Here is a 13587-nt window from a genome sequence, read left to right as displayed (position 1 = left end):
ATCAAACCAGCCTGTGGCATTCCACTGTCGTTTCAGTGCCCCTGAGAAGGGCTGTCCTGCCCCCAGGCTGTAGCACGCAGCACACCAGGGCCAGCCCTCCTGGTACTCGGAGGAAGCCTGGCTCAGCGTCTGACACGCAGCACTGCGAGCGAGGGCTGGGAATTGCGACTCGTACACGCAGGCAGGGGAGGCATGACCTGAGAACGAGGGGGTCTTGATTCTGCCACTACCTCAGTGTGACCTTGGGCTAGTCGCAACCCCCCTGCCTCAGTTTCCCCATTTCACCTGGGGCTAATGTCCAGCTCACAGGGAGTGCTGATTCTGACCCAGAGGGGCTGGGCACATCGCCCCGTACACCAGCCACAAGATCTCTGAGCCGCCGGGGAAGCCCCCTGCCAGCGCTAGCTCCTCTGCCCAGCTACCAGCTCACAAACACCTTTGTCTGTTTAGGTGAAACTGGATTTTGTGGCCCCAGCCACAGGCGCCCACAACTACACCCTCTACTTCATGAGCGACGCCTACATGGGCTGTGACCAGGAGTATAAATTCAGCGTGGATGTGAAGGAGGCAGAGAGCGACAGCGACTCGGACTGAGCCGGGCCTTAGCCAAAGCTGGCCTGGGCCTCCCTGCCTGGTAGCCGAGACCTGGGCGCAGCTGAGGCGTCCCCAGTGGTTCCAAGGGAACAGTGTGAACAGCTCTGGCATTTGTTTGAATGTGGGCAGCATTGGGCCCTTCCCCCAGTGTAGCAGCACCAGGGGCCGCCTGCTTCTGGGCTGGCTGCTGATCCAGCGTGGGGCGACCTGGCCCCTTTAAATCATAACCTCCCCTAGCAGTTCTGAGCTGGCCTGGGGCCTGCCCCGTTCCTCGCTGGGTAGCACCAGCCCGTGGCGTGTGCAGGAGACTCCGCATCTCGCGGAGCCGTGTTTTAGATGTTGATGCGTGTGGCTAAGCAGGAAAGCTTTGTACAGTGGTTTTAGAGGGGGGCTGGGCCAAGGGCCTTGGCCTCAATAAAGCTCTTTAGAAACAACCTCCCTGGTGTCCTGCGGAATAAGCTTGCTGGGGGGGAGGTACGTGTCTCCTCTTGGATTGTTCCTCTGGTGCCTGGAGCCTCTAGGCCCAGGCACTCGCTGTTGGGAGGAATTCTGACTAGCGCACAGGGGGCGTGAGCGGCATCCCAGCCCCAGAGCTCTCCCACTTCCTGAGAGGCCCCTCTCAGCACACTCTCGGGGGGGACGTGCTCATGCCTGAGTCTTTCCTTCCTCGGTGGTTCTGGCCCTGTGTCCCTGACTGTCTTCCAGCTGGGGACCAGAGACGTCCTCTCGTTGAGTTCTGTGTTTCCTAGACCTACAGCAGCAGCTCCAGCCCTGCTCCCCTGCCAGTGCTGGCTGCTGCTCGCGTATCTCGAGTGAGACACCTGGGCTCTGGTCCTAGCTGTGCCACTGCTCTGCCTCCTGTTCCCCATCTGTAAAACAGGGCCAACTTCCCTTTGCAAGGCACCGTACCCCAAAGGAACGCTGCCAGCTTGTGTCCTGTCCCTCCCACACCCAGCCTGAAGTGCCATCCCTGCTAGGAGTTGAGTTTAGCCCCTCTAAGAGTGTATTAAGACCCTAGCAGCATCTTGCCTTCAAGAACCTCGAGCACTCAAGGCTGAAAGCGGGTCCGGGTCCAAGCCCTGCTCCTAGCTGGAGTGCTGGCAGAGGCTGGCATCCAATTGCCCAAACGAACAAAAGTCCAACTCAGCCTGTTGATAACATTGTTTGGAAGACAGATGAGGCTGGCTAGATTGTCTGGGCTTGCAGGCCTGTGCTCAGGGTGAAGTCACGGGCTGATACAACTAGGGCCATGCACAGCCCAGGGGCCTCTCTGCCCTGTGCCACTTGGCTTTGGCTGGGAGGTCAGGGTGTGAAATGCAAGTGGGAGGGTGGCTGAGCAGATTATGGTGGAAGGGGTTAATAGTGCCTGCAGCTGGCGCTCTGCTCTCCAGCCAGCTGTGCCTGTGCTTAAGGAGGGGCGCCCTGCTTCGGATCCCTCCCAGGTTTACTTTAGAGTTGAGCTGTTGCAGCCAGCTGGGCGGCCAGCCTGCTAAAGGTAGCCCAGGGAGGAAGTCTGCTGAGATCGCTAGGGGGCAGTGTCACTCAGTGGAAGCAGTTTTATGACCCTAGCTGCCCCCAGGCTGTGTCCCTGCGTGACAGTTTTGGCCAGGCCAGGGAAAATGAACCAGGTGACATCACTCCACCAGCTTCAGCTAACTCCTGCTCTGGAACGGGAGGCTTAGGGTCCTGCTCTCCCTCTGTATCCTTCCCTTCCTGCCTGTGGCAGTCAGCCTGAGCAGGCCATGACTGCATCTTTTGCGATGCTGGGAGCCCATGCCCAGCAGGGCAGCTAAATGCTGGTATGAGTTTGCCAGGTCTCGGCAGGGCTAAGATGTCCATGTTTCTCCAGCAGTAAGGTTGCAAGTAAAGCTGCATTCTCTCTCTTCTGTCCCCTTAAGGAACCAGCGTCAGACTCTAGCCCCTGAAGCTCTCTTCCTTTTCCCTCCAAAAGCGCAGTTAGTGTTTAGCAGGTTCTCCTTCCCCAGCCTCTAAAGCTAAAGGGATATAGCCCTGCTCTGCTTGCCCCTGGTGCTGCTGCTCTGGGAGGCTCCTAGAGGCCACTTCAGCAACCTCATTTCCAGCCAGACTCCCCCAAGACACTGCTTGGCCCAGGGGCCTGCTGGAGACGTCCGGCTCTAAGCCCAGTTGATACCACATCAGGGGAATAAAGCAAAGCCAGGATTTGGGGGGACAGCACGTGATTATTTATTAGAACTCTTCAAGCACAGACTGACAGGGCAGCAGGCAGCCCCTCCTTCCCTCCACCCCACCCTGGGTCTAGAACAGTCCCAACCATAATGGATTGTACATGGCCCCTGTCCGTGAAACCCTCAACTAGGAAATGCCTGTTTCCCATATAACGGCCAGAACAGGGACCAGCTCCAGAACTGGTCCTGGCACCTGTCAAGGAGTTGCACTATTGCAAAGAGCCACACGCTGAAGCATCCTGCCAGTCTAGTAGCAGGTCCAGGAAGGAGCTCTTGCCCCCTTACCATCCACTAAGACCTAGGCAAGCCATTCCCTAGGGAAGCTGTTTGACTGACACACACACGCTCTCCCCCCCCCATCTACCTTTAAGACCCTAGTTTAGCACAACTTGGGTAGGGTTCACAATGATGCCCTGGCGATCCAAGTGCTGGAGCAGTCCAGGGCGAAGGGGCTGCTCTTTTCCCCCTGCAGGTTAGGGCTGCAGGGAACATTAGCCCTCCCACCAGGTAACAGCTGCTGCTGCACACCCCAGCCCTGGGCCCATGGCATGGGGAGGGAGGTGGGGGTGAGCTGCACTGCTGGGATTCTCAGCAAACCTCTGGCCGCTGGTACTTCCAAAATGCCATTTCTCCATCATCACTGCATGACGCCAGCAGCCCTGGCTCCTTGGGATTCCAGGCCACACAGTTCACGTCCTGGGAGTGAGCCCTGGGCATTTGGGCGGTCAGTGCAAAGGTGGGCTGCTGGGGATTCGAGAGCGGTTCTTCCTCAAATATGCGGATAGCATCATCTCCGCAGGCAGTAGCCAATGCCCCTGTCAGGCGACACCTGCAGCAAATGGAGGGCAGTGAGTGAGCAGAGATTATTCTCTCTCCACACATTGCTGCAGTGTGATAGGGGGAGATGGTGAAGCCAAGCCCATCCCTGCCCCGAGGAGTGCAGACAGGCATGACCAGCGCCAGGGGGGTAGGGGGAGTGCAAGGAGGCTGCTTGGGGCAGCAGTGCTGGTAAAGGCCTGGAGGAAGGAGAGAAGCAGTGGGATGAGCCCTGCATTAGGCCACTGCACATGGTTACCACCCTCCACCAGGACAGGCTTAGTGGAGCCAGTTTCCTTCTGAGAGCCTCGGTGGCTCCTTGGCAAGTGGGGTTTGGAACGGTGAAGGCAGTTGATGCCAGGCGGAGCCTGCAGTAGGGACCAGATAATTCATACTCCTGGGGGGATTCTGCACTAAATAATTACAAATTATGCATATTTTATTTGTCAAAATAACAGCACATAATCATGCCAGTTTCAATTATTTTGGTGATTTATTTCAAAACACCTGTCAGCAACAACAGAAGAGACTCCCCCAGGAGTAAGGAGTTAAACCCCTACAACAACCAGTTCCTGTTTCTCTGTTATGTTTTTGCTGGATGCCCAGTCTGGGTGTGTTACACCTGCCAGCTGGGCCCAGCTTGGGGGAGAACTCTGCCCCTCCGCTCTTTCAGTCAATCTCGGTTTTTTCACCCTGGCCCCATAGGGTTACCATATTTCAAGTTCCCCATAGATGACACTACTGGCTGGAGGGAGAGCTGGAGGTATGTGTGTGTACTGGGGGGGGTATTTGGGGGGTACTGGAGGGGGCTGTGTGGGCCCCCCCCAGCCCAGATACCTGTACCCCCAGAGCCCAGCCACAGGGTACCCCCCTGGCTCCCTCCCGAGCCCAGCTGCAGGCTCCACTCCATGCAGGTTGGTTAATGTCCTGCCGGACAGACCCAACCTGTACCTGCTGATAGCAGGAGGGCACAATGTAAAGGTTCGGACACCCCCAGAACAGCTTGTGTCAGGCCCCCCTGGCATCCCCCTCCCAGAAAGCAGCAGCCCCGCCCTGCAGCTCACAGCTGTTGCTCCTGCCTCTCCCCATGAGGTGCAGTTTCTGCCATGCCAGAAGGGGGCCCAGCGGGGCCGGCACACCCAGGAGCCACAACCTGCCCACGCAGTGCGAGCTGGGGAACCAGCAGCCCCTAGAGGCAGCCAGCCGCTCCAGTTCTGCAGGAAAAAATGAAATTTTGCACAGAACATTAATTCTGTGCAAGTTCTGCACTGGGCGGTGGTGCAGAATCCCCCAGGAGTAAACTCAGGTCTCTCCACTGCGCTGAGTCAGCGCTATTTTAAACATCTGTCAGTGGGGGGCTGATCATTCCTGCATCTGCCCCACCGCTAGATGGGAGGGGTCCTGGGCTGGAAGCAACTGGAGTCCTGAGTGCTGGAGGACACAGCACTTGGCGACCTCCAGCTCCTCCTGGCCTAGCAGGTTGGTGGTGCTGTGGGCACTAACCACTGTGCTAACTCGATCATGGCCCCACTGCACAGACCTCAAAATATGGCCAGACCCCAAAATTCCCATCATGCTTCAATGACAGGAGTGATGTGAAGCAGCATCTGGCAGGCAGGGACTCAGTTGCATCAGTCTCAGCCACTGCACTGCATGGCCTGCAGTCCCAGCGCCCTGCGCGTGATTCTCACACAAGTATTCGGGAGTCCCTGCAGGACAAACCCCTCCCACCACAGAGTGTGGACTGGACTGAGTGTTCACAAGCCCAGGCTCACCATGCCACGTCGTAAATGGTCCTGGTGTGGAAGCCAGACAGGGTGCAGATGCATTTCCAGCTGGGGTCGGCGCCGCTGCAGACCACCCCTGCAATGAACCAGACAGCAATCAGTTCTGCCTGCGGAGCATGCCGCAGAGCCCCAGAGGCATGAGCAGCACTTGCTCCCAGGTTCCCGTTCTGGACCAGGAAGGGAAGACATTCGGTCACACGAGCACTGTGCCAGGGCCTGGTGGCTAGGGGCAGTGCAGTCTTTGTTACAGCACATGGGGAAAGTCTGCCTGGACTCCGGAGCAATGAACACTGGACCATCGGGGCACCCGCTCTAGGGGAGGTTTGTAGGTCTGGCACCAAGCATCCCAGTGGCACCAAGTGAATGTAAAGCAGCAGGTGTCACTGTGACGAAGTGGGGATTTTCCCTTCTTATCCTGTACTATGGGAATTTTACTGTTTTGCATGAATACTGTGAGTGCCTCAGTTTCCCTGTGCGCTGAACCAATGCCTAGGTGGTAGGAATAAGGGTGTGTGACTTTTGCCGAGACCCTCGGGGGCAGGTGAGGATGAGACTAGGTGAAGACCAGGTGATACTTTGCCTGGGAAGCAAGACAAAGACCAGAAGGAGGAGCAAAGGGGGGTGTCTGAGGTTGGGTTGCTGGAAGCTGGCAGTCTGCTTGGGGGGACTGGAGCAGGGAGTCCTGGGTGTCTGGCCCAGAATTCCCCCAAGATGGACTAGGCTGAAAGTCACTGACTTTTGTGCTAACAAGTTCTGTTCTGTGCTGTACTGCTGTCGACCAATAAACCTGTTTTACGCTGGTTGAGATGAGTCACATCTGACTGCAGAGTTGGGGTGCAGGGCCCTCTGGCTTCCCCAGGAGCCCCACAAGGGCAGACTCACTGCAGGAAGCGCATGGTGTGGAAAGGGATGCTGAATGCTCCGAGGTCAGATCCAGGAAGGCTGAAGCTCTGTAAGCTTCTTGCCCTGGCAACAGTATGCTCAGAGAGAGGCGGCTCCCCCAGAGTCCTAACTGGCTTCATACGGAGTAGGTCCAGAGCACTGGCCAGGTGACTCTGTGACAGTCACAGATTTGGCTGCTCCAAGAGGAGGGGCGAGATGAGCAAAGCACAGGTAGGTTTCCTTGGAGGCTGGTCTGCTACCCCAATAGGCACAGGTGCCAGTTGGGCCTGACTTAGAGATGCAGAGGGTTTGGGTTACCTGTGCCAGGGTGTGCGCGCACTGGCAGAGGTGTCAGGGGGAAGCTGGCACAGCATCTTTCTGAGTCGTTTGTCCGACTAGCCAGGGCTATTTGTCCCTTGCTCTCAACCAGCTTCACCCAGACCAATGCTACATATGAAGGGGAGTGAGTCTAATGGTTAGAGCAGGGGACATGGAGTCTAGAGTCCTGCTTTCTATTCTTAGCTCTGCCACCAACTCCTTGCGTGACCTTGGGCAAAGCCTCTCCCCTTTCCGCAGCTGTACATACTAGGGACAGTACCAACGCACCTCTCTCTCTCTAGTGCTCCAGTCTCCCGGGATGGCAGTGGGGTAGGAGAGGCTCCTGGGATAGCAGACTCTACCCCCAGCTTGCCCTGCTCACCTTGCTCATTGCCTGGTTTGTACTGGTGCCAGATGCGCACTGTCTTGTCATCGCTGCAGGAGGCCAGGCGCTCCCCACTCTGGTCGAAGGCTAGGCTCCACACAGTGGACTCATGTCCCTCCAGTGTGGCACAGCACACCCAGTCATCCTCCTCTTCGCGGTACAGCTTCACTGTGTCGTCATAACTGGCTGATGCCAGCAGCTGATGGGGGAAGAGGAGGGACAAAAATGAGCTCTGGAGCAGGAGAGCCAGGATGGGGGGCAGCACACAGGACCTTGCACACCCACCGAAAACATGGCCTTTAGATTCCCCCAGGCTGGAAGGAGAGAGACAGGCTAAGGGGAACATGGCCTTGGGGAGCCAAGCCTGAAGCCCTCTTTCCTCCCAGAACAGCGGAGCTCCCTCTAGGGCAGGGTGGCCCTCCACTTGCAGGGTTGCGGGATCTGTATGCCTCTTGCTCACGGAGTTGGGTGAAAGGCAGCCAGTCAGCTGATCACCTTTGTGCCTCTGGGCTCTGCCCAGAGTCAGACCCAGTGGATTCCTCTCCCAGTTCTAGCTGCACCATCAACTCCCACTACCTTTGGCACCTGCCTAGGATCACAAAAACGACGGGCACTGCCCCGGGACAGCAGATATTTGGAGTACTGAAGACCTGGGTGGGAGGGCATGAGGGGGATAGGGAGGCCTGTGGTGCCATTGGGGAGAGCCCTCACCTCCTGGTTGGGATGCCAGACCACGTGCTTGACATCCTGTGTGTGGGCGTTCAGGACACTCACACATTCGTATTCGTCCTCTTCGTCCACTGTGAGAGAGAAGGGGTTGTGGGTGAACGCAGCCAGGGACTCTGCCCAGCACCCTGTGACTGCCCAACAGAGGGGCAAAGGGGAAGCCCTGGCTCTGCAGCACCCAACCAGAATGGGTCAGCACCGATAACAGGGCTGCCCCTTAGTCCTTCAGCCGCCCCTTCCCAGTCCCACCTGTTCTGCCCACCTCTCTCCTATGATCCTCCAGGTCTCATGTCCCAGCCTCCCACCCATGGTCCCACCTCATGTTTCTTGACACACCTGGTGTGACAGAGGTTCATCGGTGCCAACGGTTCACTGTTTTTGACAAGTCACTCGTGTATCAGACCTGACAAACTCACTACTCCCAATACACCGTGTCCATGGTATATCATGGTAGCATGTGAGGTCTCTTCTGAAAGCTTGTAACTTATCGATACTCATTACACGATGTACATAAGGGCAATAATTAAGGAATAATAGAACTATACTGAAAATTGTGATATATGGCCTTGGAGTAAAAGTCAGCCACCAGGGAACTGTGCGTCTCGGTGACAGCCCATTCCAGCAGACAGGACGCTGTCACCCCTGCCTGGTTGGCTGGTGATGTAATACAAGGGTCAATTGTCTACCCTTGCCCCCTCCCAGATCAGTCAAGGGAAAAGCATCAAAGTCAACTGCAATCAAAATCATGTGGAGGGAAAAAGAAAACCTTGTAACACCTCAGCTGTGAAGAGACCAAAGACCGATTCAGTAGGAAAGACACTCTGCGCTCATTCACTGAGGAGCCATCTTGAAGAGCAGGAGCTTTGTTATGAACATTTGGATCCTGGCTCCTAGGAAGCAGCCAGGTCTGCCAGAGACTAAACTTTGGGGGGAACCTCCCTTATTAGCTAGGAAAGGAAACTGTTAATAAATGTAGGCCCTAGTGCGCTGTTTATAATTTTGGTTTTATTGTAACCATTTGTTTCCACCACACGGCTTTGTGTCTGGTGGAATCTTTACTCTTAAATAAACCTTCTTTTGTTTTATTAGAAGTGTTCACAAGGGCTCTGTGTTGTACAGGAGTGATGATTTAAGGTCACTGCTCCTTTGGGGGCAGAAGTTACAGGATTTCTGTGAGTAGCCAGTGTCAGGGGCTGGATATCAGAGGAAAACTTCAAAGGGACTTAGGGACTGGGGTGCACCTCTTGTTAACCTGCAAGGCACCTGGGGTGCACTTCTTGTTAACCTAGCCCAGAGGGGAGAGAGCGGCCGAAAGACTGGTGGTGTCTGGGAGCGAACATCCAGGCACCATGGGCAAGGCTCCCTCAAGCTGGAGGTACGGGGTAACAAGGTGCCCCTCAGTCCTGAGAACCACCAAATCTGGTTCCCCACATATCTCCCAAGGTGCTCCTGGTCCCCCCACCCCTCAGACCTGTCTCTCACCTTCCCAGACCCAGACGCTCTTGTCTCGGCTGCCGGTGGCCAGGAGGCTGCCGGATGGGGCCCAGGATACGGACTTCACCTCATTCTCATGTCCCTCCAGGGTGGTCACACACTGTCAGAGGGAGAGAAGGAGCTTGTGCTTAAGCCAGCCCCAGGGAGGGAGGAGCCTCATGCTCCCAGTGCCCCCATTGGTCCAGGGAAGCCCTTGGGCCAACCAGAGGGAGCACGAGGAGAGACAATTGACTCACTGAGAGCAGAACAAGGAGGGCACAGACAACCCCCCCACCCCCCAAGCGATTAGGAGCCCCGGCAGCTGGGGACAGAAAGAACCCCTCCTCCCAGGAACAGCTGCAGCCAGGAATTTAAACAGGCTCTGTGGGAAGGCTCAATGCAGCTCCACGTGCCAGGCCGCATCCTCTACTGTAACCCCACTGCACTTGTTCCACATGCACCCGACTGCAACTCCATGCCTTGTAAGGACGCTGTCCCCAGAGGTACTGGGCCAGCCATCAGCGTTGGGAATCCAGCCCTAAATTGGAAACGCTGCGTCTGTACGAATATATGTTCCCATTTCAAGCCAGGCCCCAGAGATCTCCCTGCCGGCTCTTGCTCACGAGAACAAGGGACACTCAATGGAACTGAAAGAGGACAAGTTCAAAAGTGATCGAAGGATAAGTTGTTTCACACAAGCAGTGATTAGCCCGTGAAACACCCTGTTGTGGGATACCCCTAAGGCCATGAGCATTGCTTAGTTCTAAGAGAGATTGGACATTTATATGAAAAACAAGATTATCCAGCATTAGAATAGTTAATACTCATGCACCCTTGCTTCAGGGCTTATCCAGTTATTATGAGAGGTTAGGACAGGGGTGGGCACACTATGACCCAGGGGCCACATCCGGCCCTCCAAACATTTTCATCCAGCCCTTGAGCTCTAGCTGGGCAGCGGGGTCCGGGGCTTGCCTCGCTCTGGCGCTCCAGCCGCGGAGCAGGGTCAGGGGCTTGCCCCACTCCGGGCAGCTCCTGAAAGCAGCAGCATGTCCCCCCTCTGGCTTCTGCACGTAGGGGCAGCCAGGGGGCACCGCACGCTGCCCCCGCAGCTCCCAAAGGCCGGGAACTGCAGCCAACGGGAGCTGCAGGAGCAGCACCTGTGGACAGGGCAGCGTGCAGTCACCTGGCCACGCTTCTGCGTAGGACCTGGAGCGGGGACATGCCGCTGTTTCTGGGAGCTGCTTGAGGTAAGTGCCGCCTAGACCCTGCACCCCTGACTCCCTCCCGTGCCCCAACCCCCTTCCCCAATCCCCCTCCCACCCTCCTAACCCCTCTGTTCCAGCCCGGGGCAACTTCCTGCACCCCCAACCCCTCATCCCCAGCCCAGAGCCCCCACACCTCCCCTCAACCCCCTGCCCCAGCCCAGAGCCCCCTCCTGCACCCTGAACAACTCATTTCTGACCCCACCCAGAGCCCACACCTCCAGTCAGAGCCCTCACCCCAACCCCCAATTTTGTGCGTATTCATGGCCTGCCATACAATTTCCATACCCTGATGTGGCCCTCGGGACAAAAAGTTTGCCCACCCCTGGGTTAGGATGAGACCGTCATAGGGGCCAGATCATCTCCCATCTGCTTCTGCAGGGCTCTTGCACCTTCTGCTTAAGCAGCTGGGGCTGGTTCTTGTCAGAGATGGAATCCAGTGTACTGGGATTTGTCCACTTTGGCATCCCTGTATCTCTAATGAGGGGACACCCATGGGACTGAGACAGCATGGGATATGTCCATACCCAACTACGAACTCCATGTTGTACTGCGTGCCGAACAAGTCTAAACTGGCCTGAGGACAGCTCAGAGTACTGTATTTCAGACAGCACCTAGTCTAGGAAAGGGGCTTGATGCCAGAGCTGGACAAATAACTGATTTTTCAGATTGCTGCAGTTCTAACAAATTGGAAAAAAACCTGTTAGTTTCGGCCAAACTAAATCTGAAATTTTTGCAAGATTCCAGCAAACTGAAAAAGTGAACAGAAATCCTTCAACCATTTTGTTCAACCGAAAACAAACCGTTTTGATTTGCAGCACTTTCACATACCACCACCACCGAGCTCTAAAATAGTGCTTTTCATCAGCAGAGCTCACAGCATTTCACAACCTTTTATGTATTTCTCATCATTCCTCAACAGCCCTGCAAAAGAAATGAAGGCCTAGGTCTACAAAATGGGGTGGGGTGCGTGTATGATTGTTGGTGGTTCTGTACCACTTTGTACAAAATACGCAGTCAATGGCCCAGAGTGAGAAAGATCCTGGTGGTCAGGGTACCCACTTGGGTGGCAGGACACCCACCCTGCTCCAATGACTAGTTATCCACAACGCAAGAACTTTAACAGGCGAGACAGAAAGAGATCCACAGCCCAGTGGCTAGGGCACTCACACCAAACAGAGGGGGGAACTGAATCTAGAGGAGACCACCCCTGCAATGGTGGCATTGGAGGGGAGGGCCCTAACCATTGCCTAAAGCTTACAAGGGACGCAGCACCTCCTCCAGTTTGGTGAATAGCGCCTACATCCCAGAAAGTTTTGGGGCCGGAACTATTTGTGAATTTGTGTCAAATTCATGAATCATTTCAGGTCAAGTGAGACTAAATTTTCAATGAATATTGTGCTCAGCTCTCCCCGACATCTCACTGATGGACAATCACTATGCAGACAGACAGAAATCCGGGGCCATCCATTGAATCTGCAGGAGGCACAGTAGCAAGGGGGGCGGGGGGGAGGAAGAAGAAGGTGTGTTCTGCTGCTCACTGGGCTCTTGTTGATACTTCTGGAGGGCGCTCAGATCAGCACCTGACACCAGCACTGGCTCCACAAGCATCCTCTGCACTCAGCTTTGTGGAGACAGCCTTACCTCAAACTCATCCTGGCTCTTCTTCCATATACAGGTCGTGGCATCAAAGCTGGCTGAAGCCAGGTAGCTCCCACACGGGGACCAGGCGACCTTCCGGATGGTCCTCTGGTGCCCCTCGCCCAGCACGGACTTGCACACCCAGCCATCCCCTAGGGCAGAGGACAAGAGAGAGGTGAGCGAAGAGTGGGGGGCTTGGCAGCCAGAGCTCCCGTCCCAGCCCAGCTCACAAGTAGCTTTGCCTATGGCCAAGGCACAACGTGAGGCAGCAGCCCGTGGCCAGAGGGGCTCCCAGGACCCAGGAGACTTCAAGAGCAGCTGGGATTTCACCTTCCTGGGACGGAGCCGCATCCCCACCCACCAGCTAACAGCACAGGCCCAACCTGGCAGCGGCTCCCTACCCTCCTTGCCCCAGATGCGGACGCTGCGGTCTCCCCCGCAGGAGGCCAGCAGGGTCCCGGAGGGGTCCCAGGCCAGGAACCAGCAGCGAGAGTCAGGGTGGGCCGGGATCCGGGCGAGCAGCGACAGCGAGTCCTTCATCCCGACGGCGGGTCTGGAACAGCCTCCCTGCGGAGCGGAGCAGAGGTTAGCCCGGAGCACCCAGCCCGCTCCCCTCTCTGCCCAACCGCCCCCCCACCCGGGCCCCCCTCAGCCCAGCAGCCCCGCCCCCTGGACCCCCCTCCAGACCCCCCCGCTCCACCCCCGGGCCCCCCTCACCCCGACAGCCCCCCCTGCTCCGCCTCCGGGCCCCCCCTAGAGCCCCGCCCCCCCCGATAGCCCCCCCCGCTCCACCCCCGGGCCCCCCTCACCCCGACAGCCCCGCCCCGCCCCCGGACCCCCCGACAGCCCCCCCCCCGCTCTGCCCCCGGGCCCCCCTCACCCCGACAGCCCCGCCCCGCCCCCGGACCCCCCGACAGCCCCCCCCCCGCTCTGCCCCCGGGCCCCCCTCACCCCGACAGCCCCGCCCCGCCCCCGGACCCCCCGACAGCCCCCCCCCTCTGCCCCCGGGCCCCCCTCACCCCGACAGCCCCGCCCCCCTCAGCCCAGCAGCCCCCCCGCTCCGTACCCAGGCCCCCCCGCTCCCGCTCCACGCCCCCGGCCCAGCTCAGCTCGCGCCAACCCGCCTGCGTCGCGCGCCGCTGCCCCACTCGAAGCCGCCCGACCAACGGGCCCCGCCCACTCGACTCCCAGACTGCCTGGCGGGCGCGTGACGTCCTGCGGCGCGTGACGTAAGACGTACGGCGCTGCCGGCCGGGGAGGCGGAAGCGGAAGCTCGTTCGGCGGCGGCTCGGGCTCGGGCTCGGTCTCGGTCTCGCGGCTGCAGGTGCCGGTCGCTACTCGAGGGACTCCGGAAGTGCGGACCGCAGTGGGAACTGTGGCGAGAGACCCTCCCGGGCCTGGGCTTCCCTGACTTGAGGGGGAGGCGAGACCGTCACCTCGGGGCCCCTCCCCCTAGGGACCCTCCCCGCCCGGCTCGGGCCCGGACCCCGCCCCCG

General features: G+C 57.9%; 2 protein-coding genes across 3 annotated transcripts in view; one reads left to right on the top strand and one right to left on the bottom strand.

Annotated features, from left to right (window-relative positions):
* Positions 1-998, top strand: part of SNRNP200 (small nuclear ribonucleoprotein U5 subunit 200) — a 39008-nt gene extending 38010 nt beyond the window's left edge. The window contains exon 45 of the mRNA XM_074940202.1: positions 451-998. Coding sequence (XP_074796303.1) covers positions 451-594 — 144 coding nt within the window. The 3' untranslated portion in view covers positions 595-998. The remainder of the gene's footprint in view (positions 1-450) is intronic.
* Positions 999-2782: 1784 nt separating this feature from the next.
* Positions 2783-13311, bottom strand: CIAO1 (cytosolic iron-sulfur assembly component 1). Of its 2 annotated transcripts, none has more exons than XM_074940303.1 (8): positions 13212-13311; positions 12493-12654; positions 12095-12243; positions 9198-9309; positions 7701-7789; positions 6987-7188; positions 5393-5480; positions 2783-3630 (listed from the first exon to the last, which is right to left on the bottom strand). In XM_074940303.1, the coding sequence occupies exons 2-8, from the start codon at positions 12629-12631 to the stop codon at positions 3390-3392; spliced, it is 1020 nt and encodes a 339-aa protein (XP_074796404.1). In that variant the 5' UTR covers positions 12632-12654; positions 13212-13311; the 3' UTR covers positions 2783-3389. The 2 variants fall into 2 exon arrangements, with proteins under 2 accessions (XP_074796404.1, XP_074796406.1); XM_074940305.1 differs by having other exon boundaries at positions 12493-12658; positions 13158-13254.
* Positions 13312-13587: the final 276 nt, after the last annotated feature.

This window comes from Natator depressus, chromosome 26, assembly GCF_965152275.1.
Source record: "Natator depressus isolate rNatDep1 chromosome 26, rNatDep2.hap1, whole genome shotgun sequence".
In the NCBI taxonomy this organism is placed as follows: domain Eukaryota; kingdom Metazoa; phylum Chordata; order Testudines; family Cheloniidae; genus Natator; species Natator depressus.
Note: the sequence above shows the minus strand (reverse complement) of the source record. Positions and strands in the feature narration are given on the sequence as shown.

What these genes read in the sequence shown, in the direction of transcription:
- CIAO1 (XM_074940303.1), bottom strand. Translation starts at nt 12,631, where the DNA reads ATGAAGGACTCGCTGTCGCTGCTCGCCCGGATCCCGGCCCACCCTGAC. An exon ending in CCGCATCTGGGGCAAGGAGG is followed by an intron (nt 12,244 to 12,492) that starts GTAGGGAGCCGC and finishes CCTCTGCCCTAG; the next exon opens with GGGATGGCTGGGTGTGCAAG. An exon ending in GAGCGTCTGGGTCTGGGAAG is followed by an intron (nt 7,790 to 9,197) that starts GTGAGAGACAGG and finishes TCTCTCTCACAG; the next exon opens with TGGACGAAGAGGACGAATAC.